The sequence below is a fragment of the Accipiter gentilis genome, chromosome 21 (assembly GCF_929443795.1).
Source record: "Accipiter gentilis chromosome 21, bAccGen1.1, whole genome shotgun sequence".
In the NCBI taxonomy this organism is placed as follows: domain Eukaryota; kingdom Metazoa; phylum Chordata; class Aves; order Accipitriformes; family Accipitridae; genus Astur; species Astur gentilis.
In genome coordinates, this window is record NC_064900.1 from 8,754,198 (window position 1) to 8,778,436 (window position 24,239).

At 36.3% G+C, this 24,239-nt stretch overlaps 1 protein-coding gene across 30 annotated transcripts in view; it reads right to left on the reverse strand.

Moving 5' to 3' along the window:
- ABI3BP (ABI family member 3 binding protein) overlaps positions 1-24,239 on the reverse strand; it is a 168,547-nt gene that overhangs the window by 53,365 nt on the left and 90,943 nt on the right. For 8 of the 30 annotated variants that reach the window (XM_049824783.1, XM_049824779.1, XM_049824771.1 and 5 more), the window contains 15 exons: positions 21,970-22,035; positions 21,472-21,534; positions 20,341-20,406; positions 19,893-19,958; positions 18,358-18,432; positions 17,228-17,302; positions 15,237-15,311; positions 14,602-14,673; positions 13,256-13,321; positions 11,917-11,997; positions 6,915-6,983; positions 4,131-4,178; positions 3,564-3,638; positions 1,879-1,926; positions 1,309-1,383 (listed from right to left, as the gene is read on the reverse strand). In XM_049824783.1, the coding sequence (XP_049680740.1) occupies positions 1,309-1,383; positions 1,879-1,926; positions 3,564-3,638; positions 4,131-4,178; positions 6,915-6,983; positions 11,917-11,997; positions 13,256-13,321; positions 14,602-14,673; positions 15,237-15,311; positions 17,228-17,302; positions 18,358-18,432; positions 19,893-19,958; positions 20,341-20,406; positions 21,472-21,534; positions 21,970-22,035 (1,020 nt within the window). The remainder of the gene's footprint in view (positions 1-1,308; positions 1,384-1,878; positions 1,927-3,563; positions 3,639-4,130; positions 4,179-6,914; positions 6,984-11,916; positions 11,998-13,255; positions 13,322-14,601; positions 14,674-15,236; positions 15,312-17,227; positions 17,303-18,357; positions 18,433-19,892; positions 19,959-20,340; positions 20,407-21,471; positions 21,535-21,969; positions 22,036-24,239) is intronic. The other 22 variants (XM_049824791.1, XM_049824788.1, XM_049824794.1 and 19 more) reach the window with 20 other exon arrangements.

Here is a 24,239-nt window from a genome sequence, read left to right on the forward strand (position 1 = left end):
TATGCTGCTCAGAATTACCTCCAGTTCAAGGCAATAGTTCTAATACAGAACAGAGCCCAAATATAAATCTGAAGATTTTGTAGTAAGCCACAAAGAAATTGTGGGTGGTTTTTCACCTTCAACTTTGCACACTTTCCTGACTTATTTCAAGGTTTTGATTCAGGCAATAGGTGCAGACTTACTGGGGGGGGAAATGAACCTTAGTTGTCATCTACCTGTCCATTTCTCCAGCAGCACCATCTAATACTGCATATACGTTGGATACGCGTACTGAGTCTGGCTAGGGTGGAGTTTATTTTCTTCATAGCAGCCCCTATGGTACTCTGTTTTAGATTCATGACCAGAACAGTGTTAATAACACACCAATGTTTTAGCTATTGCTGAATAGTGCTTGTTACAGCATCAAGGGCTTTGTTTTTCACTCTGCCCCCAAGCAAGTAGGCTGGGAGTGGGCAAGGTGCTAGGAGGGGACACAGCCATGATAGCTGAACCAAACTGACAAAAGGCTCCTAGACTGGCATTGGTCTGCTGGTGGAATGTGATGAGTGGTTCCCTTGGTATCACTTGGTTTTTTTCCCCTTTTTATCCTTCACTTGTTAAACTGTCTTTATCTTGAAGTATGATTTTTTTTCTCTCTCTTTTGCTCTTCTGATTCTCTCCTCCAACCCACTCTGGGGTGGAATGTGCAAGTGGCTAGCTGATGCTTAGTTGCTGGCTGGGGTCAACCCATGACAGTACCTCATGCAATTGCTAGTGTGAGTTGTATAACTTTCTTCCTCCATCCTTAATTAGCCCAGGGTTGTATATTGCTCTATACCAAGCTGTGTAAACAACATTGCAGAACGTATTACACATTCTTAAATCCCTGAACAACATATGGGCTATGCAAAAGTGAACTGAAAAGTACAAATAAATGATTGTGCCTGGGAAAGAAGAAACAAGTACACAATTTGAGAAATACAGAAAAAACCTTTCCTCTTTGCAATGACACCCCTCCTTTTCACCCGTTACTTTCCCAAAACCCATGCAAATTCACACAGGAAAGACCTGTTTTCACTGACAACTGCACAGAAAATGTCCACTGCTGCAGTGACTTAAAATCTAAAAGAGAACTGAAGATAAGAGATTTTAAAATTACCAGGTTGCTTGTAAATTCCACATGTCATGACATGTGATACTGTATTTTATCCCTCAAAGAATGCTCCAACATATACACCCAAGGGATACATATAAATCTGAAGCTCCACTGATCACAGTAGGATAAGACACACATATCAGTATGATAAGATAAAGAAACAATGTACCTACCAGGTTTGGTTTGTGGCACCTCTGAGCTTGGTGATGCTCTAGGTTTGGAAGGAACATGCTGTGTTTCTTTTGGAACTGAAAAAATAATAAAATGCAACTATTAAAATCTTTCAAGAACTGAGACTGACAGAAGGCATAATATTAAAAAAGAACAAATGCCTTTGGGACCTTCTGGAAACACAAAATGCTTGTATGAGTAATGGAGAAGTACGAATGTCTGGTATACAAAGAAATGGTGCTGATGAAGAACCTCTGTTAACAGGATAACATAAAGCAAGGCCAGTGTGGATGGACTAGTATAAAAGATGAAGCAGCACATGACAGAAACTTAGTATAGAGGCATGTAGCCAAAGGTAGATCATGGTGCTTCCATTCACTTTACAGAACATATTTGTGTGAGAAAGGCCAAACAAGACTGTTAGTGTAAAATCACAAAAAAAAAGGTACAGAAGGACTAAATTTAATAGCAAAAAATTAAGACAGTGGAGTACAATGAAGATGTACGTGTGATGCTTGGTGTATACGAAGAAAAAAGCTAAATGTGATGGTCCCTGTAGGTAAAGCTGTTACCTATTGTTGGCTTTAGTTGATCAGTTCTAAGTGTTACAGATTCCAGGACTGTATCAGAAAAAAAACCATAAAAGCTATTATGAAAATTGAAGAGAATAATTCCACTTACAGTTACTATTACTTGTCTAGGAACTGGATTTTGAATTATATACTTTTTATACTACCTCATATAAAACCTGTTATATTAAGCGAAGTCTCTGAGAAAGCAGTGTAAGCTGAGCATGTAACATGAGCTTAGTTCTCCCATGTGCTTCAATAAGATATCCAAATATGTATCACTCCCTTATTCAGAAAATGGATTTTAAGGGACACAAATCTCTTCCCTTTGTGGTGTATTTCAAATACAGTTTATATATACAATTGGCATCAGAGACCACAAGATTGTTTTCTGGATGCTATATTATTAAAGAGCATTATGGTGTATTGCATTGCATGATCACATGCATCAGCTCAGAAATGGTATGGATCTAAAATAAAACTGGTTGTTTATGGGGTGTAAGGATGTGAAATTGATGCTACTTTCTTGCATTTCTTGCATTAGAAACAGGCACAATAGAAATGGTGGTATCCCTCTCTGTGTCAATTCTTCTGTATGGGCAAAAAAAATAATTTTCTTTGGATCTTTTAAGACAATCACAAGGTAAGTGGATGATGCTGTAAAAATGTTCTGTATATTATAGATTCTTGAAGAAACAGTAACTTTTGGGTTTGAGGGTTTGTTTTCTTTAAAAAAAACACAGAACAGTACAAACTTGTAACATTTGTGTGACAAAACCATTTTTTGAGAAGGCCAGACTACCATAATAATGAAAAATGTCCACAGAGGTAAAACCTGAGTTTATGAGAAGCTGTATTTTAAGTTGTAGTTCAGAAACAGTGTTTTACAATCAGCTGCCATGGTTAAAAATTTATGAAAGAACAAGGATTTTGACTGTTTTAAACATGAGGAAATCATATTTAATAGATAACATCAGCTTTCAAAAATATTGCTCCATGTCTACAAGTTAAAGGTCTTCAGTAAAGTGATTATCATGAAATTTTTCACATTTACCGAAAGATAACATGTGTTGATATTTGATACTCTTGTAATTTTCTGTTGATATTACCAACTGGGTAGCAGAAGACAGAGAGTAATTTTTTCTGCCTACCGCTGAATTCAACTGCATTCATGTTTAATGACATAGTATAAAAATCCAGTATTTTGGAATACGGCATAAATGACCATTACCGCTAATAAATATTAATACTTATAAACAAACAGTAACTATGCACTGGGTAATTTACTCATTCATGCAGGAAATAATGTCATGAAATTAAGTAATTGTGACTTCAAAGGGAAATGTATTTATTCTAACAATGCAAAGCAATGTGAAAAAGAATTGTACCACCTAAGTAGCCATAATACATGTTTTAATTGCTAGGTATTTGCTTTAGTTACCACTGTAATCTGAGTTTACCAACAATTTTCTCATCCTGCTGCCATGAAGTAGCAGAGATTTTTTCTTTTGCATGATGAAAAATACCTAGTGAATGTTACTACTCCTGAAAACTGCAAATAAATCACTGAAAACAGCAGAACAGAACCCCATTATGTTTTAACTGGCTCAGATAACTACACAGCTGCTCAGAAATATGTTTCAATCCAATATAAACTGTATTAGAAATAATCACACAAAGCAGTTTACCATCTTTGGCTTGTGGGATATGAGGTTTAGGTGAAGTTTTAGGTTTAGAAGGAATACGTGGAGTCTCCTTTGGAGCTGGAAGAGAAAATATGGGTAATAAGTCGGTTAAATTGCACAGCAATTAGCACCTGATATTAAGCTGAACACACAAACACAGAAACCTCACACCTGCAACAGAGGAAAAAAGTCTCTTTACAGGAAGTAGGAAAGAAAGTCAGGTAATACTCTCCACGTGTTTACAAGAAGCTAAACAAGAGAGTGGAATTTTAGTCATTTATGAAGCTCAGGTTTTATTTTTTTCATAAAAAGTTGGGACAAGGACAGAGAAGCATAATTATGAGAAAGACGATTCAGAGCTGGCAGCATCGTATTCTTAAAAAAAAAGGGGGACATTCCAACTGTGAAGAGAGCAATACAGCCAACTGTCACGAATGCCAAGCAAGAGAATTACCTAGAAGAAAAATGAATTTTAATGAAACAATCCTAAGGCATAAGATGATTAACTTCAGTGATGCTTTCTGTGCTGAAAAAAGCAAACATGACAGCTTGCCAAGGAAATATCATTACCTATTGTTGACTTTGGTGGTTCAATTCTAAGTGTAATAGGTTCCAAGACTGCAACAAAAACAGTGTGACAAGGTAAATATGGAACATATTCCAAAAAACTTAAAATTGCTCCACTGCTAAGTATAAAAACAGGTGCTAATACTACACCACAGTAATGCTGACCTTCAAATTAACTTTTACTAAGACCATGGACAATTAAACTTCCTAATAACACAGGCTCAATAAGAAAAATATAATTGCACTAACTTCAATGGAAGCAAGAATATGTTGATAGAAACCAGTAAATCCTAGAACAAGCAAGGGAAAGGATCACGCATCTTGACTCAGAGACAGCAAGGGCCTCTTGGTATACAAAAACGTCAGATATCCCCAAAGTGAAGTCTGCTACTACTTGAAAATGGCGTGCTGACCATGATGAAACAGTTGAATTTTTCCTCTAAGGTGAGCAGTCAAGCACAGGACTAAAAGGCTGCTATTAGTACAGCTACATAATTATCTGAAAAAACTTATTTTGATAAAGCCTCTTAAGTTTTTTCTCATTATATCCTCTTGTAATTTGGATCACAAAACCAATACATCGTGTCCTTTTCCTCGTCACAAATTATGACAAATTGGGGAGGAAAAAAAGAAGAAGAAGAAAAAAAAAATCACAATCCTGAATTATGAAATGGCAGAATCTGTAAAAATTTCCTGGCAGTACAGAAAATATATTAAAATAATATAAATTGATAAACTCTCCCCTCTCAGGGCAGTAACAACTAAAGCAACATATAACATAAAGACATACACACCAAGATAGAACTTTTTCTACAACCTATACTCACTTATCTCTCAAACTCTCTTACACATCTACATATTTTTAAAATGTGATTTACAATAAATAAAACTATAAAACTTTGTTTCCAATTGATGCTTTTGATACTACAGTATTTCTTACGCTTCCATTAACATTCACAGTACAATTTAGCCTAGTATTAATATTGCTGCAAATGAGAGAAAAAGCCAAAACCACCAGCATTAACTTCTTTCTGTTGACAATGGCCAGGTACTGTAGACCAAACTTAAAACTAGTTACTAATCTTTCTAATGTGCTTACTACATATCGCTGGTTCACAATGACTTTGCCATTATTCAAGCTCATCAATTACCTTCAGAATTCAAACTCAAAGTCTTTTTCTATAAAACACTCCTTTTATTTTCAGGTTGCCTTCGAAAAACCAGAGAGTTCTTAAAAAGAGAAAAAACCTTCAGATATTCAGAATAGAATTAAATTCTTTGTTAGGTCTGCAAATTGTTTTCTGAAGCAATTTGGTTTCTCTTTGTATAAATATTATCCCAAAATAATGAACGACTTCCTTCTCCCCTCCTCCAAGAAAAAAAAAAGTTGACATTCTTCACTTTTTTACTTTCTGCACTAATAGCAAGCCTCAAAGTACACCATTTCAAAAGAAGCGCCCTATCAGATTTAGCTTGAGGTGTTTCAGTCTTAGCAGATGATTTGGGCTTCAAATGTGTGGACTGTGATTTTGAATACTGGAAAAAAACTTGGTTTGTAAAAACCAGTATTTAAGCTGAAAGTAAATGGTGTCTCACAGAAGAATCACATTCACATTCAGCAATGAAGAAATGAAGCATAGGAAATGACCTTCAGTTCGTATCAATGAACGAACACAGAAAAAACCAGTACTGTAGGTTTAATGCATGAAATATTATTGGATATGGGCAAAACAAGCAGACAGAGCCTTTGAATAAAAGGGTAACCAAAGAGTTGGATGTTCTTCTACAGCAAAATTAGATTCTACGAGTTTAGCCAAAAGTTAAAGAAAAGAGAGCTAAGAAACAATGCTAAAAAACCATTGTTATCCGATGTTGAACTTGGCAAATCAAGGTCATTAGAAGAGTTTTGAGAGTACTTTATGAAGTAGAACTTATTGCAGTTGGAACCAGTGAATCAAAGTGATTTGTTGCTAATTAACCAAAACATATCAATTCTATTTAATCAAATTATTTAAGCACAGACTTAAAGCCATCATCATCCAGTAGAGTATTATATATGTAGTTGACTTCATCCAGGTTTTAAAGAGCAAAGCTATACCACTGAAAGCATCTTGAAATGCTTCTCAGAATACAATCTGCATAGTAAATGCAAACAGTGACTCAAATCTTCCTTTGAATTAGATATAACATTTCAAGGCTCACTGCAAAGGATACCTTTGTTATTAGTCTACATTAAAAACATATTTATTAAATACATCACTAAATATATATTCCCATACCAAAAAAAGTAACTATCATGCACTACTTTTTATAAACTTTCCTCCTCACTAAAACTAGAATTACTTTTTTTTTCTTAAATTGAACACAAGTTTCCATGGATTTATTGAAAAGATGCAATACTTTCCATAAATTTGAGAAATTACCAAGCAATGCTTGGTTATGTGCAACAAAGAACTCCTTCTGCAGAAATTGTTCAGCAGTCTGTAGTTTTAAGTATATTATTTTTATATTTCATAAAATCTTTATTATTGCAATAATTTTTCTTTCTTCTTCTAATGTAATTGAAGGTTCTTATCAGATACCTTTCAAGTGATATCCTGTCTTTTAGAAGACACTATCTCCATGCTAGAAACATGGAGGAATAAAAAAGCACCAAGACTATACTTCCATTTGTTGTGTTTAGACCACATATGAATAAGCAAAAAGCCTAAAGGACATGGTGTCTTCAACTGCACATATTAACAGACCAATGAAAAGAAGAATGACTAAAGACGACTCAATTATTACCCTCTGCAGTCTTTGGACGTTCATATGTGTAGGGAGTCCTAGTAGTAACTGACACCGGAATGGTTGCTGCTGGAATAAAGAGAATTTTTTCAGAGAAATACAAGTGCATCTATACCTATTTCTCAACTTCTGGTATGGCTCAGCTGCTCTTGCTTCCCAATTAAAATCCACCTCCTCCCCACTATTCAAATGGAAACACTGAGTCAGTAATAAATTTACTAAATGTTCTTAAGCAACAGTAACTACCCTGTGTGGTCTTTGTTGCTCTTTGAAAAGAAAAGGTGAATTTATGCTACAGGAACACCACTGCCAGAGGAGCTCTCCAGGTCTTCATCTTCCTGTTTTCCTGACAATTTTTTTTTTTTTCCTCTTTATGGCTGTAGACCACTGAAGAGAAACGGTTCCAGAGAAATCTTTTTTCTTTGGTAAATCTTTCTATTAATTTTCCTGAGTTTCTTCCACTGTGATGCAAAGGTTAGATGCGAAATATTTCAGGTGTAAATAACTGCAAAGTCACAGAAAATAAGGCTGAAGATCCCAGTAGGTTATCTAGTGCTACAGCACATTAGATAATCAAGTTAAAAACCTTCCCATGTCTTCCCAGAGTAATTAATTAGGTTTGAAAGGAAAGAACTCCAAAGACTCTGAAAAATATAAAGAGCTTTGAAGACAATGTCAGTAGAATTGTTTAGTATTAGCATGACTTTACGATTGGAGTCCATTTTCATTTCTAAATATATCTATAATCATTAAGTAATCAATGTGCTTATCCAAACCTTCACACTTCACTTGTTCACTCTGCTTTGATCTCAGCCTATGTTTTATTACCTATACCTCCTGGTACTCTCTCTCTCTCTTTATCATGTTACAGATTTTAATCAGGAAAGAAAAAATGATTGATGAATATTGTACAACATGCCTCAAAATTTATTTTTGGACATACTGACAAACTGTCATGTTGAAGTTCACAAACATTTTAAGTCACAAGTTCACTCATTTTGAGGAAGTTACCTTAAAACTTTTAAATACAATAAAATCTGAGATCTAAAACTTCCAAAACTCCATCAGTTTAGACATAAAATTACTTTATTAATTTAAAAGTCTCTATTTCCTTGCCTGAAGGTTTATGATGAGGGGATTATATCTGGGGGAAACTGTGTTTAAGTTTAAAAGACTGAATAAAGGAACTGACATATTTCATTCAGAATTTTAAATCTTCCCTCATTTATTTACTAGCATTTTTTATAGTTAATCACTGATGTATTTGATACTATTGCAACCACTCTAAGAAAGCAAAATACTCCCAAATGTGTTCAGGACAAATAATTTGGGCAATTTTGTAAACTGATTGCCCAGAATGGTTGTGGAGTCTCAATCCCTTGAGATACTAAAAAACTGCGGGACATGGTCCTGGGCAACCAGCTCTAGGTGGTCCTGCTTGAGCAGGGGGCTTGACCAGACGAACTCCAGAGGTCCCTTCCAACCTCAACCATTCTGTGATTCTGTGAAAGGACACAGCAATTACACAGCATTGTCAAAGGCTATTCTGGATCTGAAAAGACTTTAGGTTTGGAAGGAGAAGCTTTACTGGGAACTAAAAAGTTGAAAAAAAAATTCTGACAGAGAGCAATTTTGAAGTTTTCCTATGTTCTCTGGGAATTGGATCTCTAAACTAACATTCTCTGGGTAGGTAAATCTCTCCTCAAGACAATCCCCTTTAAGCCATGTTATTGAAAATGATAATGCATGAAGTGGCTCACGTGAAGTGACAGCACAGTTCTTTTTAAAAAAAAAAAAAAAATCCACCCCAGCCAGTGCAATCAGCTCTTGCTCCCAACCACAGGGCTCTGGTACCGATTAGGGTCAAAAGGTGAAGAATAAGAATATATAGGAGCTATGGAAAAATCATTCACTAGTAGGATCCCTGTTTTTCGCCAAGTTCTTCTCTGAATCACCACATGTGGAAGTATTGCTCTGTCATGACAAAGATCAGGAGGGAATTCTTACCTATTTAACAACTGGAGACTGCTTTTCTACTCCTGGGAGCACTAAGTACTGCATAATGTATCGTGCCTTAGCACTACACTGTGCTCTACATCTAATCAGGGAAATCCAGTAACAAGCATACTAACCTACAAGTCAGGTACTTTGCCCATTCTTCCAAAACTAACCTAGGGCCATATATTCAATATGGACCATGTTTTTCTGATTAATCTTAAATCACTTGGATCTGTTTTTTCTTTTTCATTTCTTTGTTTTTCAAACAAAATTCAACAGTGCCATTCTCCTTCCCATCCTAAAGAGATTCTGAAAGTCTCTGGTAATGATTTCTTCTCAGCCTATTTTAAAAAAGTTCATTAAAAGATATATAATTCACATTTCATGTAGACTTTTCTAGACAAAAAGAAAAGGTTGAACTGGGAGCTGGACTTCTCAGAATGATGATGAGAGAATAATGTCTTTCATTTCCTCTGACCTTTCTGAAAGCAGAGCATCTAACTAAAACTCCCAGACAATATAAGAGGACTCTGACATAAAAGTTACTCGTTACTCTCGATATTATTGAACAACTTATCAGATTATTGGGTTGTAAGCACCGAGCAGCCAGGTACCTGAGACTTTGAAGGACAGAAAATAGTAAGACATGCACCAAGTTATCAAGCAGAGTTTTCAAAGGCTGAGAAGGCATGGTTCTCTGGTATGACTATACTTCAGAAAACGCAATGTTTAGAAGTCCTTCCAGGACCCTTGTAGTCCTGGTAAGGGAGAGAAGACTGTAAAAGGAACAACTATATGTATGCACTGATCTATCTAACATTACTCTATCTTATCTTCAGTACTTTATTGAGACTATGGACATTTACAAATACTAGGCAGCTGAGATCCTCCTCTACAAAAGATAAATTCTGCTTATTTGTTTTTAAAACAGTTCTGCAGTTCTCTTGCAAAAGTCCCATATCACACAAATGGAAATGCATGGATGCATATGAAGAACTAGCATTTTGTACTAGAGGCACAAGCAAGTACAAATTTATAATACATCTAGAGGGGTTCATTATAAAGAGCTATTCTTGCACTTTTCTGGAAAGAAAATGTTACAGTGCAGTTGGATGCATGGTAGAAAATTAATTATAATTTCATTTCCTGAAAAATGGAGAGCTTAGTACGTTTAGACAGATTAATGCTAACAATAATACAAGTGAGCACAATGGTTGGCCACGATCACATTAGCAACAAGAACTCTTTTTTCATGCAACAGGTTCAATTGCCCAAATATCAAGAAGAATGAAGCTGCAAACTTTCACCTGAAAGTACAGTTGGTTGGTTGGAAAAACTGAAGGTTGCTTATGCCTTTCTTTTTTTTTTTAAATGAAGCGTTTTGCTCTACTGCAAAAAGACAAATACTGTAGCAGAAAGAGTACAAAAGTCTTATAAAGAATGAGAGCCAAAATTAACTTTCAGGAGTTCTCTTTGACCCAAAGTAGATCATTAGTAAGTCAGTGATCAAGTATAAATTTGGCACATATTCTTCATTATTTTGATTCACTGTTAAGGAAAGGTCACAACCGCTGTCATGACACAGGTTTCTAATTGAAGCACAACTCCCACACTGGAGTACAGAGGATATCCTGCTCTTTTACCATTTTGCCACCTACCCAAGGTTATCCCCATGCACTGCATATTTTATGCCTCAAACAATGATTTCTGAACATCATCATCATTTGTCTCATCAGAACAAATGCCAAATTCACAAATACCTACTCACAGGAAGATCATTACAAGCTTAATTATGACTAAAAACTGTTTCTTAGGATTCCATCCAATTGATCAGTGAAACCACTAGCAGGGCAAGGACAAACAAGAGGCATGCGTACAAATACAGAATCATGCCACCTTCTTTGTGGCATGAAACTTGTTATATAGCCATTCATTGTGGAGACATCAACATACAGTGTTGATACTGGGAGTTCAAGGGTGTAAAGCAATTTTATGCAACAGTTTCCAAATGAGTTGGTTGTTTTCTCCGTCATTTCAAAAAACCCATGCAGAATTCAGATCTATATTCAGATATAGGCACCTACAGCAGAGACAAATGTAATTATTCCAGTAATACAATACTGGATTTCCTACACTAAAAATGTTGTAGCAGCTGTAATCACCATGAAAAACTAATTATGCACACTATTTTGAGACAGTTCCAAGTCATAAATACCATTTAGTTAACAAGCTTCACATGGAATTATTTGGTCTGAAGAGAGTAATTCTTCTTATGAGCAAAAAAATAATTCAAAGAGAATCTGGAAATAATTTAATAATATTGCCTGATTTCTTCCAGGATTAAGTAATATATTCTTACAACATACAATTATGCAATTTTAAGCTTTCTAACTTCATTATAAACCATGTAACACTAGTAATATTTTTGTAACTGTATTCATTTATTCTTCAGCTCCAGAAAATTCCAGGTGCCTTTTATTCTCTGACATACATCATAGACCAAATTAAACCCTGGTTTGAAGGTGGAATTTCATTTGCCATCATAAATATGCCTTTGCTGAATTCCAGAGCAGAATTTCACTCTTATTTCCACAGTTTCAGGTAAGTCTACATATGTACTAACAATCACTGAATCAATACAATTCCCATGGTTCTAGGTAAGATGCTATAACCATCAGCAAAGCAGGAGAATTTGCATTTTCTGGACCCTGTGCTGAACTAAGTTGAAAAACATGTTATTTTTAAATGAAAAGCAGGAAAACAATTTGTTTCAATGTCAGGCTATGAGAGTTAGTGATTTGGGATATAAAAGTTGAAAGTTTCCTTGCTTTGCTTCAAATTTTTTTGGTTCAATACAAAAATAATAGTCCTCAAAGAGCACAGCTCTCCTCAGTGCCTATCTTTCTGATGACTAAGTGCTGAGCTTCACACAGAATAAGTTTAAACTAAAGTATACTACTTAAGTGACATATTATAACAAATGTTTGCTATGGAAGTTAGTTACCAGGTTTAGTTCGTGGCTTTTTGGGTCTGGCAGATGGTCTAGGTTTAGATGCAGAAGGTGTGAGTTTTGCTTCTTTAGGAGCTGAAAGAAATATACTGGATTATAATATTATCTTTTCCATTGTATTACATAAAAATCACATTCTTCAAGCCTGAAATGAAGCAACGAATGGCTACTGGGAACAAAAGCAAATGGCAAAATCAGATTTGCTAAGGCGGCTTCTCAAAAATCTTCCTAACACTTCACTGTCCCAGCAAAATACCTGCTTGTTCTTCACTGTAAGGGTCAGTAAGTAAATTCAAAATATGTAATAGTAGCTTAGAACCACATCAAAATGTTCCTCTCGTTAAGTTAGCAAATTCATTTTTGCAATATACCTAAGAGGTAAAATAATAGTGCTGTTTATCCTTTTGAACTCAAGGTTGATTTTAAGCCAGCAAAAGACATATGCAGACAAAATACACAAAAATGTCCTTGATTTTCAACACTGTAAAGAAATTACTGGTAGGGAGCTGGAAAAACATGGAATCATTACTAAAAAAGGGAATTGCTTCATAACTGTAGTCACTAAATTCTGTTATTAAAGCATAAGTAGTGTCATCTAAAGGGTAAAAATTAAGAGCAACCAGTCCCAGAAACATTTTTTCCCCTGAACATGCATGGGCTGAAACTGTAATTAGCTAAATATGACTGTTAGTCTGATATCAGATGAAGCTTAAGGTGAGTTTCAGGTAGTATAGTCAGTAATTTTGTTCATTTTTATAAAGCAGTGCTGTGAAAATGCTTTCCAAGAAAAAGTTACATAGCAATAGACACAGTGGAAAACCATATGACATTTATAGAAAGAACAGAGTAGAATAAGATATATGGAGTGACTGAGAAGTGTTTTTCAAGCCAAAATGACATGCAGGATTCATAAAAGAACAGTAGAATTAACACGTCCACCTAGTGCCACAGGAATCCTTCACTGAGAGTTCTAGGATTAATGTCCACAATACTAACCTTGCACTTGGCCTTTCAATATTATTTCCAATAGGTTTCTGATGATTTTCTGAGCGTAAAGTGTGTTAGTGTAGAAAAACTCCCAACAAAATCAAGACAGTTCTGATGCCCAAAATTTTACTGTACTATAGAACTAGTAAAACTGTATGAAAAACCCCTCAAGTTTCTTTTTCTCCTAAGTTTAGAAAAACGTATTTCTGAATGCTTATTTTCTAACTTTTTACCTCTCAGAGAAATGTATTAAATATAGTAAAAGCTATGAGATAAAGTAAGAGAGTACAAACTGTGGTTTGGACCGCAAAGAATAGTGACCAACAGCTACAGAAACATGTATTACCTAGCGTTGCTTTTGGTTGTTCAACAGCCTGAGAAGTTTTAGGTTCCAGAAGTGGTGGTTTAGGGGCTAGAAAAGAAAAATTGAAGGGTAATCGAACAGATCAGTAGATATATGAGCAGTAGCCCAAAAGCATTATCATTCCAATAGTTCAGGGGTTTGGTTGGTTTGTTTTTAAATAGACTAGATAAGCAAGCTAAGTCCTACTCTTATGCATAACACCTTACACTCCTTTTAGTTTTGTTTCCTATGAAACTACACACTGTATGCTCCTGGCTATATGTGAGAGTCCACTTTTCAGGCTCCTTCCCCATATTTATGTTCTCACGACATTTCTAATCCATTGTTTGATTCAATCAACAAATATGTTTCTTTTATGTTATGAGAGAATAGTGAGAAAGGACAGATGTAGGCTTCCACTGAAGAAAAAGACTGCAGTCCATAACAAATACCAGAGAATCTATACCAAAGAGGAAACTTCTAAATGCCAAAATCTTGCTGAAAATCTTAAATCAGAGCCTGCAGTTGACTGCAAGAGACGTATAAGACATCAAAGGCAACTCCTGCTTTTTACTGACCTGCCTGTTCAAAAGATATGAGAACAGAAACATTTTAGGGCTCTACTAACGCACACCATAATATTTATTGGTCCAGTACCTGAATCACTAAAGGAGGCAAATTCATCTCCCTTAATCCTAGATCAGGAGAAAATGAGTACAGAGATCTATTTTTTTGATCAAAAAGCAGAAAAGGAAAAAAGACATGACACAATGATAATGTTCCCATGGTCAAAGAATGAATCTCATGTGTATATGAAAATTTTCCCTTGGGCTTTGAGAAAGCTCTCCTATTTCCACTAAAATGGCAATCCTTTCCATTGAGTTCCCTGCAGGAGGACTTATTGATCAGGAGTAGTACTTTACTTTCAATCAACAAACTATTGTGACTAGCAAAGATGCCAACTTTGCCATAGTATGTCTGCATGAAAGGGGAGAATGGGACTCGCAAAAGAGATTATGGAAGTAATAATCACATATATTGTTTATACAAGTGATATAAAAAACCCTGTGCCACCCAGAAGAAGTTTTTTTTCCTTCCAGTCCTTTAAAGAGGTTACAAAACTAGAGACCTTGTTCATATTTTTATCACGACCCAAATGCATAAAACTGATGACCTTAACTCTCATTCCTTTTGTTAGGCAACAGCAAATAACCAATTTTAGAATGATGCGTTAGTCAAGATGCTCATGTATTGCATATCTCCTGCCCTTTTTAGGAAGTTTTGCTTAGGTATTTTTAGTGAACATAAGTCTCTGCATACTGACTTATAAAAACGGTGTGCACAATTACCAGGTTTCACATGCTGTACTTCTGGGGTAGCAGATGGTTTAGGTTTAGGAGTAAGTGGTATTTCTTTTGGAGCTGAAAGAAAGAGCTCAGTTTGCAATCAAAAATTGTTTAACAAGGGTTTCCCCACATCAAACAGCACATGCCACAAGTTTATATTGAAGAAAAGACAACTTAGTATGGAATGTCAAAGCCATCTAATGAAATCAGTTTAAAGTGTGGAATGGAGATGATATTGAAATGTTGTGCCTAGATCAAAAATAGATTCTATGTCTCCAGAACAATTACAACTTCCACTATGAAAGCTCTACATATCAGAGACAAAGAGAACACATGTGTGTGCATGAGAGTGAGAGAGATAGACAGAACACTCTAATAAAAGGATGACGGAGTTTTTCATGCAAAAGGCAAGTTTTACTTCTCTGAGGACAGTAAAACTATCCTGAATTATGTTGTCGTACAGAGATGTATCAAGAAGAATCAGTCTAATGACAATGGAAGAACAAGACTCTATAACCAGGAAAAAGAATAACGATCATGCATGTGAAATGATATACTGGAAGAAATGTATTCATATGGGATGCAGTGCTCAAAACAAACACAGAGTTTTTCACGCTGGGTGAAAACAACAACATTACCTAATGTTACCCTTGGCCATTGAAAAGGACGAGAAGTTTTAGGTGTGAAAGATTCCAGAATGGATTCACTTGTTGCTGTTGGAAGAAATGGTGACAGTCATAAGAGAACAAAGGGCTAATGGAAGAAACTCCTTCTTCACAAGCAACCCCAAATTTCTTTTTACAAAAACAACAAATACTTTACTAATGCTTGGACAACACTTATCAGTTTAGTATGCATCAGAGAGAAATGCAGTCTTTTGAACTGCACAGAGCTTCAGTGACTATAAATCAGTGCATTTGTGATGTGCAGAAATTCTGGATGTTCGTTTTCTCCTGCCTTCATTGCAACCAGTCTGGATCTCAACCACTGCCGAGTAAGATTTTAAGTTGAGCACTGGAACATTTCGAGCTTTGGTCCATTACTAAAGGAAGATGGTATGGTGTAAAATGCAGGAATTTAATGAAGACGACATGTTGAACAATTAGTCAGACATTAAAACCATACAAAATTTGGAGTAGAAAGGTGGCAACTGATCTAACTGTAGTTTCAGTCCAAAAGCATCAAGTGTCTGTGACTGTTAACCAATTTCATGCCATTAGGGATACACCCTCCCTAGTATTTTTAACAAGGCTACAGCAGTAGAATGAAGTCTACAGCATATATCACAGTATCTTCATCAGCACAACTGGAAAATAAATACTGTTTTCTCATTTATCTATGTGGCATATTTTTCAAAATACCGAAGGAGAATCATGTAACTATGAGTTGCCGTATGCTTTTTAAGAGTGAGAAACACCAATTTCAACCACTAACAGCAATCTAAATTCAAAATACGGGTGTGTTAGGGTCTAATCCAAATGTGCACTGAAAGTGAAGATTACCAGCATACTCATTTCAGTGAGTTATTGACCATGGTTTGAGCTACTGAATTAAGAACTAGGTGGAGACTATTGTACCTGGTCCAGCACCTGCTATTTCAGGCTTAGTAGGTGTCACAGGGCTTGAAAGAACAGGCCGAATACCACTTAAAGCTATAAAAAAACCCAGGTCACAGTATCTATGATTATTAATTCTACACATAGCTCTTTTTGTTTCATAAGAACAAGCAAAAAACATTATCGGTTACAACATACAGAATTTGCAATGCAGAGGTCCACCCACAATAAGCATGCCTTATCTTGACAATGGTTTGGAGTAGGAGCTGAAGCTAGTGCTTAAAAGGACAACCGAAACCAAAGTATCAGCCAACCAAAGCTAATAATACTTTAGATAGCATGGTCTGTGCAGTTCAAAGTAACCCAGAAAATATAATGATAAAAACTTCTAACACCATGGTTATAAGCACAAAACACTCCGAAAAAGGCAGAAAAAAAAATAATCATCTACAAAACTAAGAAACACTGCAAATGTATTTCTGTAAAAGACCGCCTTAATTCTCTTCAGTGCTTCATTTTCTCTCAAGATTTTGTTAGTGAATTTTAATGTTGTATAATCTGTGTATATATGTGTATATACACATATAAGACAAGGGTAAAATAAAGTAAAAAAAAAATCACAGAACAGTAAGAAATAGTAAGGAAGAAGATTACTATCCTGGCATAAACAATATAGAGTATATAAATGTGTGTAACCATCTATCTGAGAGTATAACAACTAAGCTTGAAAGAAAAAAACCAAGTAATTTTAAGATTCTTATTAAGCTTTAGGCACTAATATTATTATTATTATTAAACCAAGCTTACTTCATTTAAATATATCTCAAAATAGGCCTAGTAGCTTTTTGAGAGACAAACATAAGATCAGAAACACTATCAGGTGAGTTTCTCAGCAGTAAGCATAAGTTGTCTTGGCTCCTATGAAAAAGGGTACTTCTCTACACTGATGATCATGACTCAAGCAGAAGACAAGTACGGCAAATGATCAAAGTATCTGGGATGAACAGGATTTCCAAAATTGCTATCAAAACAACAAAAGTGGTTTAACTGAAGAGCTAATGCATTACTATTACCCGTAGTTGTTGTTAGCACGTGAGGTGTTCTGGAAAGTGGAGGCATAGATTTTTCCACATCAGCTGAACTTGTAGCTGCAGAAAAACGTAAATAACCCTGAGAGATAGATTCATATTGGTGCAGAAATGGGGGTGGGGGTGTCAGAAAAAGTAAGATTGCTTTACATTTCTTTGCAAGACGCCAACACCACTATAACACAGTTTCGCAAGACTTCCAGCTTGCAAAGGAATGAACAAACCCTCAAAGTTCTGAAAAAGTCACAGACACCTAACAGACACACCCTGACAGAAACTGCAGTTCCCCTAAAAGCAGACTTATCAACAGGAGTCAGTTGATCCTTGTACATGTAATATCAAAAAATACATGCTTTTGACTTCACCTGCATCTGCAGAAAGAGACTTACATACTTAAAATATATGCTAATATGAATTTCTACAATCAGTTATTTCTACGCTAACACTTTGCTTGTTTCAGTTTAACAGGTGCCAGTATTTTAAGTTATAGGTTTTAATATACTAAACATCATGTAATTTGTCATTTAAATTAAATTGTCATAACATAAATTAACACAGCTTTTGTGACATACTGAAGAGCCAGAAGGTGAGGCAGAAAATCCAAAACAATAAGGATGAATATTGACTGTCAGGTTCAGGATAACTTTCCTACTCATCTCTTGCACATTCATACTTTTGCTATGAATACAAATTTAAACTTGGATAGCTATGATCCCAGTAAGAAAAGTTCCAACATAAAATAACATAACTTGATAAAAATGCTTAGTAATGGAGAAAACTGCAAAAAAAATGTGTATGGTATGACTAACAAAGAATGACCCAGGGTAAAATCTCCCAGTCAAGAATAGATCTTCATAACTGATAATGACTCCACCTAGCTGGTGGTCCTTATATTTGACAGATTAAAACCACCGAAACCAATATTGATTCCTGTGTTTTTTTTATTTGAACCTATGCCACAGAATATCATCATGCAGTTATAGAGCCTACCAAACACTGCTGACAAAATTCTATTTCAGACAACACCAAGCAATCAGAGTAAACAGCCTGTAACCATAACATTATTATGCAAAAAAAAAATCATAACCTATGGAAGTATCATAAATACAATTTACCAGTCTCTATATTTGATACTTCTGCAAATACAGATGTTTGGGATGGGAAAGTAATATGATGAGAGTCCAGTGAAGCTGGAAAACAAAACAAAACAGAAATTCTTTTCAGCATCATCTGAACCTATAGACTGAACAGGTTTCAACCCATTACTAAGGAAATAGCAACTTCAGACAGGAAAAAAATCTCAAATGCACATGGAATGAATTTCCTAATCAGAATGTGTGAAGATGCACTGGTGATGCAAATGATGAAGAGGCTGTTGCAAGAAATATGAAGAAATATTCAAATACTTCAGACAGAAAAATATGAAAAAAGGTAAGATAAAAATTAACTGAAGAAAAGTGAAAGAAAAAGACTCGCTTATGCCTTGCAGAACAAGATGTGACATACAAAAACTCAGTTTGAAAAAACTATTTAAAAATAGAGGTGACAGCAGAGATGTACAATTTCTGATACACAGAAGGCAACTTCTTGAAAAACAAAAGGTAGAGGTATCTACAAGGATTAATGGATGCAAGAATTGCAGCATCACTGGAAAAGACCCTGAAGTATGTGACACTTAGATGACAAAACCAGCAAATTTCTCCAGTTACACAAAAACACACTTCAGAATCAGTTTCCATCACTTAGACTGTGACACCAAGAAACAAGCAAGAAACAAGGCCAGCACATTTGGGAACGTATTGTCACCCAGTGCCATATCCAATGGCTTGAGTAAAGAGGGCTTTTCACATAGGGCAGTTTCATCTTTACACTTAGGCTTCACCCCAACATAGGCTCAAGAGAAATAACAGTTCAGCTAAAAGCACACCACCACCTCCTGGGACAATTTCCACCTTGCATTGTTACCAGATCTGCAAGAAATATCGTTACCAAATTAGGTCAGCAGCGCGGCCAGGCGCTAAAGGCTACCAGTGTTTTGAAACTTGAAGAAACATGCCATGATTCACCAGAAGCCAAAAAGAGGCGTCGTTCTTAAAACCCTAATGTGACCTCAAAAGCAGCAGTAGAGCAGAGCATTCCCGATCCCAGGTAATGGCAACGTAAAGGCGTGGGCAGATGACAACCGGCCACCTTGAAAGTCAGCTGTGAAGCAACCAATAGCTGCAACCTTGGACCAGGAAACCCTGGTGGGCAGCTGAACTGCAGTGCTGTCCTCTTGCGCCAGCCCAGACGGAACTTCCCTCTTAAGAACGCTGTCGCTTTTGAGTGTGCCAGAGAAAGAAAGACCCGCTACCAAAACACAGGGAAGCAGGGGAATGGCAGCTGAAGGCAAGGTGCAATAATACGTTCTCTACACAAGCTGTCACTCAGTCCCTGCAGAAAATGCTCGTCAGCCATGGAAAAAGCGCGGGATCAAACAACAGAATCGCAGAACAAGCGCGGTGAGTGCTTCAGCAAGCCAAGCTGCACCAACAAGTCTTCATACCCTCCACGGAAGATGACAAGAATGCCAGGTGGTTTGTGGTGGGAGGTATGATGGGGAGGGAGACAGCGAGGAGAAAATGAAAAAAGAAGATATTTTGCTAGTTACCCATCACGGTTTGCTCGGTTGCCAGGGAGGAAGAAGTGGTGGATTTCAGCCTTGGTCTTCGAGTAGCTAAGATCAAACACAAAAACCACCTTCAGGTCCTCAGGCAGGCTGTTGTCACATGGGTGGTATCAAGACAGAGCTATGGACAAGGAGACATGGCCCTGCTCGAGGCAGGCTTCCACGTCACAGCATCACTCCCCGTAGTAGCATGATGCTATCTTTCAACTGGCATAGGTAGCCCAAGGTAACAGAGGAAACCTAGAAGTAGAACCCCAAAAAAGCCAGCAGAAAGCTTACAAATGGAGCAGTTTCTCATAAGGAGCCATAAGGGACCAACCGCATCACGGACCCACTTTTCAGGACACCAAAACACTTGAGCAGGCTCATCGCTGCAGAGAAAAGCATTGCCAAAGTAATCAAAGTAGGAAGGGAATCACTGGCTATTTACCCATCACAGTCCTTGTGGCCTCCGGTGAAGCAGACAAGGTGGACTCCAGGTCCGGTCTCTGGGCTGCTACGGTCAGACATGGAAATGATCTTGAGATATCCACACAGTCTTGCCATGGCAGTACAAGCAGCACCGGTTCACAGCACCCCAAATGTCCGTATTTAGGGCAACACATGCCTTCTCCTGGCAATATCTTGTGACTCAGTGACCAAATCAGCAGTCAATCACCTTGCCGTGGTTGAAACTAACAGAATGCTCTTAGAAACTCAGTAGCTAAATGGCTCTCCATCAGCAGAAAAATGGCTATATGACTACTTCACCAAAGCACTCCTTACATTTCCTAGAAAGATGCCCAAGGAACAGTTGTTGCAGACCTAACATGGGAGCAAAGACACTCATCTTTGGGTTCAGAATTTGAGATGACAGGTGGTGGGTACCTCTCAAACGCAAGGAACTACAAATACTAATTACTTCTTTTTTCCAGCATGAAGGAATAAATTGCACATTACCCTATTAATATTCATTCATAACTCCCAGCTCTCCTTAGAAGTTCAATTATTTTTGCAAAAATGTATTTTCTCACATTTGTTGTCACTATTATTATTATTTTTACAAAGAAGAGACTATATAAGGCCTCACCATTCCCCATGTCATCTGAAAATCCCCATTCTTCCTTTAGGTTAGTCTCTAAGCTGATAAGTAACATGCCTATTAATGAAGCTTGAACTTCAGTGCTCAAGTTAGTGAAAAAAAAGAGGAAAAAATAACTGATGTCCTGTAAGGAATCTGTGGGACAGCTATACCACATCAATAGCAAGAGTAAGAGGAAGTAAAATTATATTTCTGCCATACTGGAGTATTTCATTCTAGAAAGAATTTTCAAAATAAAAACTGTATCTAAATACACACAGGCATTGTGTGACAAATTAATTTTTCCAGCTGTCCCTGCAAAAAGTGATTTTTTCAAGTGATGGAAAAAAGCATAAGTTCAAACATCAAAATCATGTCATTAGTATGGCAAGTGTTTTCGCAAGCCAAAGTGCATTAACAAACCTAGGTATTGCTCAAAGCAGATGAAAATTATGCCAAGTGATGGTATAGGAAAAGGAAAAATGAAAATATCATATTTACCCTCCACTGTTCCTTGGCTTGCAAAGTAAGGTGAAGTAGATTTCAGCTTTGGTCTCTGAGTAACTAAGATTAAACCAGAAAACTGCCTTCATATATTACAGATGAACAGTGTTTTTCAAAACGGTGTCAGTACAGAGTTTTAAATGAATGAGGCCCATATTACATTCAGCTTTTTTACACAAATATTTGCATTCACTACAGTGTTATTCCATTGTTAAATCAGGGTGGCCTAGCTGAGTTAATGTAGAATACAAAGAGTTAACCTTTTAGTGAACAAGGCCTATAGAGCAGAAAATTATGAAGACGGATTGAGAAGCTTAACAATTAATTATCTCCTTGTTATCATTTATATAAATGACTGACCATCTCACTGACACATCTGGCATTGCCACTAACAGGAAAAAAAAATCCAAAGGTTTTGACTAAATTTTAAAAATAATACTTTTCATATTTAAGTATTGACAAAATGATAGAAATGATGATGGAATCACTGTTTACCCATCGCTCTCCTCGTGGTTTCCAGAGAAGGAAAAGATGTGGGCTCCAGGACTGGTCTTGGGAGAGCTAAGATCAGAGATGGAAACTATCTTGAGATGTTATGGCAGTCTCTCTATGCGTATGAAAGCATCACATCCAAATAAATCAGTATTATATTGTGGTTTCTCAGGTATACTTTTCCCACCAAATCAATCATACACCAATTTTTTGTCACTCTGTATTACCGAAAAACCCAACCACTGGCTAAACATTGCTCCTAGTAGACAATAATGGCAGTCATGACGTTGCAGAGCTGCCTTTTAACTGCAATAAATGACAGATCCCAAAATCCATTTTCTAGCATCAAACAAGTATTTTCAAACTATAAATTGAGTACTAGTCAACGGTTATGTAGCCAGAACTTCAGCCCGCATCAAAGATACTGTCAAGTTTTGGACATGACCACCTTATATTTAATCTGAAAAACAATTAACTAGCTCTGACTACTATATTCTTCACTACCCTTAAAAAATCTGAACTTTGGTGCTAAAGTAATATATGCCTGGGAAAAAAGGAAACAATAGCTTCTCTGCAGAAAAAATGTATGCAGGTGAACTTAGTAAGGATTTCCACGAAGAGTTGAGCCAACTACGAGAAAAAGAACAACTTGTGGTTTCTTAACCAAAATCTGTAAGAACCTCTAATGGAACAGCATCTCCTTAATCTACAGGAGCAGGTTTTCATCCTGAAAAGGTATGAAGTACTTCAAACAGACAGGATCTCATATCCACACTGAGAGACAAGCATGAGCTAAAAGAGTCACATTTATTTTCCAGAAATTAGTGAACAGATATGCAAATGACAAATGAAATGCAAAGATCATGATTAAAATCCCTTTACTTGTGTAAGAATATAATATGAGGAAAAAAGAGAGTTTCTTATAAAAGCATAAAGCAAATTCGTAACACAAGCAGAAGATAGGTCAAAGAGTAGATACCTCAGAAAATGGAATCGAAAATTTGAAACTGCCAACACACTTGCAAGAACACACTACTGGAAAAGTGCAAGAGCACAAATTTGATGGACCAACAAAGAGAAAATTTCAAACATGGAATTCTTGTTCTGAAAGAACTCCATTAGACTCCTCCAGTCTAAGCAACCAAAATCCTTCAAAAATGCAATAAAAGTTTATAGACTTGATTGACAGGGGGATGGACTGAAAGAATTTCAGAAATTTCTCCCTTTCAATGATCCATTTGACTACATGCTTCTCTGTGGCTCTGGGCTATTTACTATCCTCTCCATCTTCATTTTGTCTGCTGAAAAACGGGAATAACAAGAGGTCCACAAATATGTTTTCTGAATTACCTAGCCAATGTTTGCACCTTTACTAGCACTGAGTTGAAGAACTGTTAAACATGGCAGTTAAGATGGCAAATATAAAACAGAATACCTACTTGTTAGCGTACAGGGGAATACTATAGAACACTTGCAACTATCTATAGAGATCTGCAGTACAAGACAAAGTTCAGAGTATACCAAAGGAAGAAAAAGAGAGTTCCTGTGTTCAGCATTAAAATTGTCCTATAGAGGAAAAAAAAAATATTAAAGAAACTGGCTTGATTCTTTAGGATACATGCAGATGGCTGACAAACCTTTTATGTCCCCAAATAGACATATATTTCTTTTTTTTCCTAGACATATCTGGACTACCAAGTCTTGAGCTATTTAAAAAAAAAAAAAAAAAAAAAAAAAAGAACTTGCGTTTGCAATGCCCACTGTGCTATCTGTCACCTCCCTGTAAGAATTTTCTCACTACAGCATAGCTTAAGAGTCTTCCTTCATGTGAAATATACTTGAATATTCTACACAACTGCAGTATTTACAACCTGAAGAACACAAGTGGACATGAACAGTCAACAGAAAACGATTCTACAAAGCAAATTTCCTAGACACATCACGCCCTCACCCAACACTGTAACTGACCAGGAATATGTCTTAAATACCAATAACACAAAACTTCACTATAGTAATAGCAAAGTAAATATAAAATAAAAAGCAGTATAATGTCAAGTAATACAGCAGTTATCTGTATCAGGATACTCTGCATATAATGGAGAGGTTAAAGTTTGATTACCAGCCTCGCAGTATTTCACAGGCACAGAAGTGCCCAGGACATTATACTGTAAAATTCTATTACATTAAGTAATATATAATTGGTCAATGGCAATTATGGGTAATAGTACCAATTAGTATTGCAAAAGTGAACTAAGAAAAAAAATCATAATCCA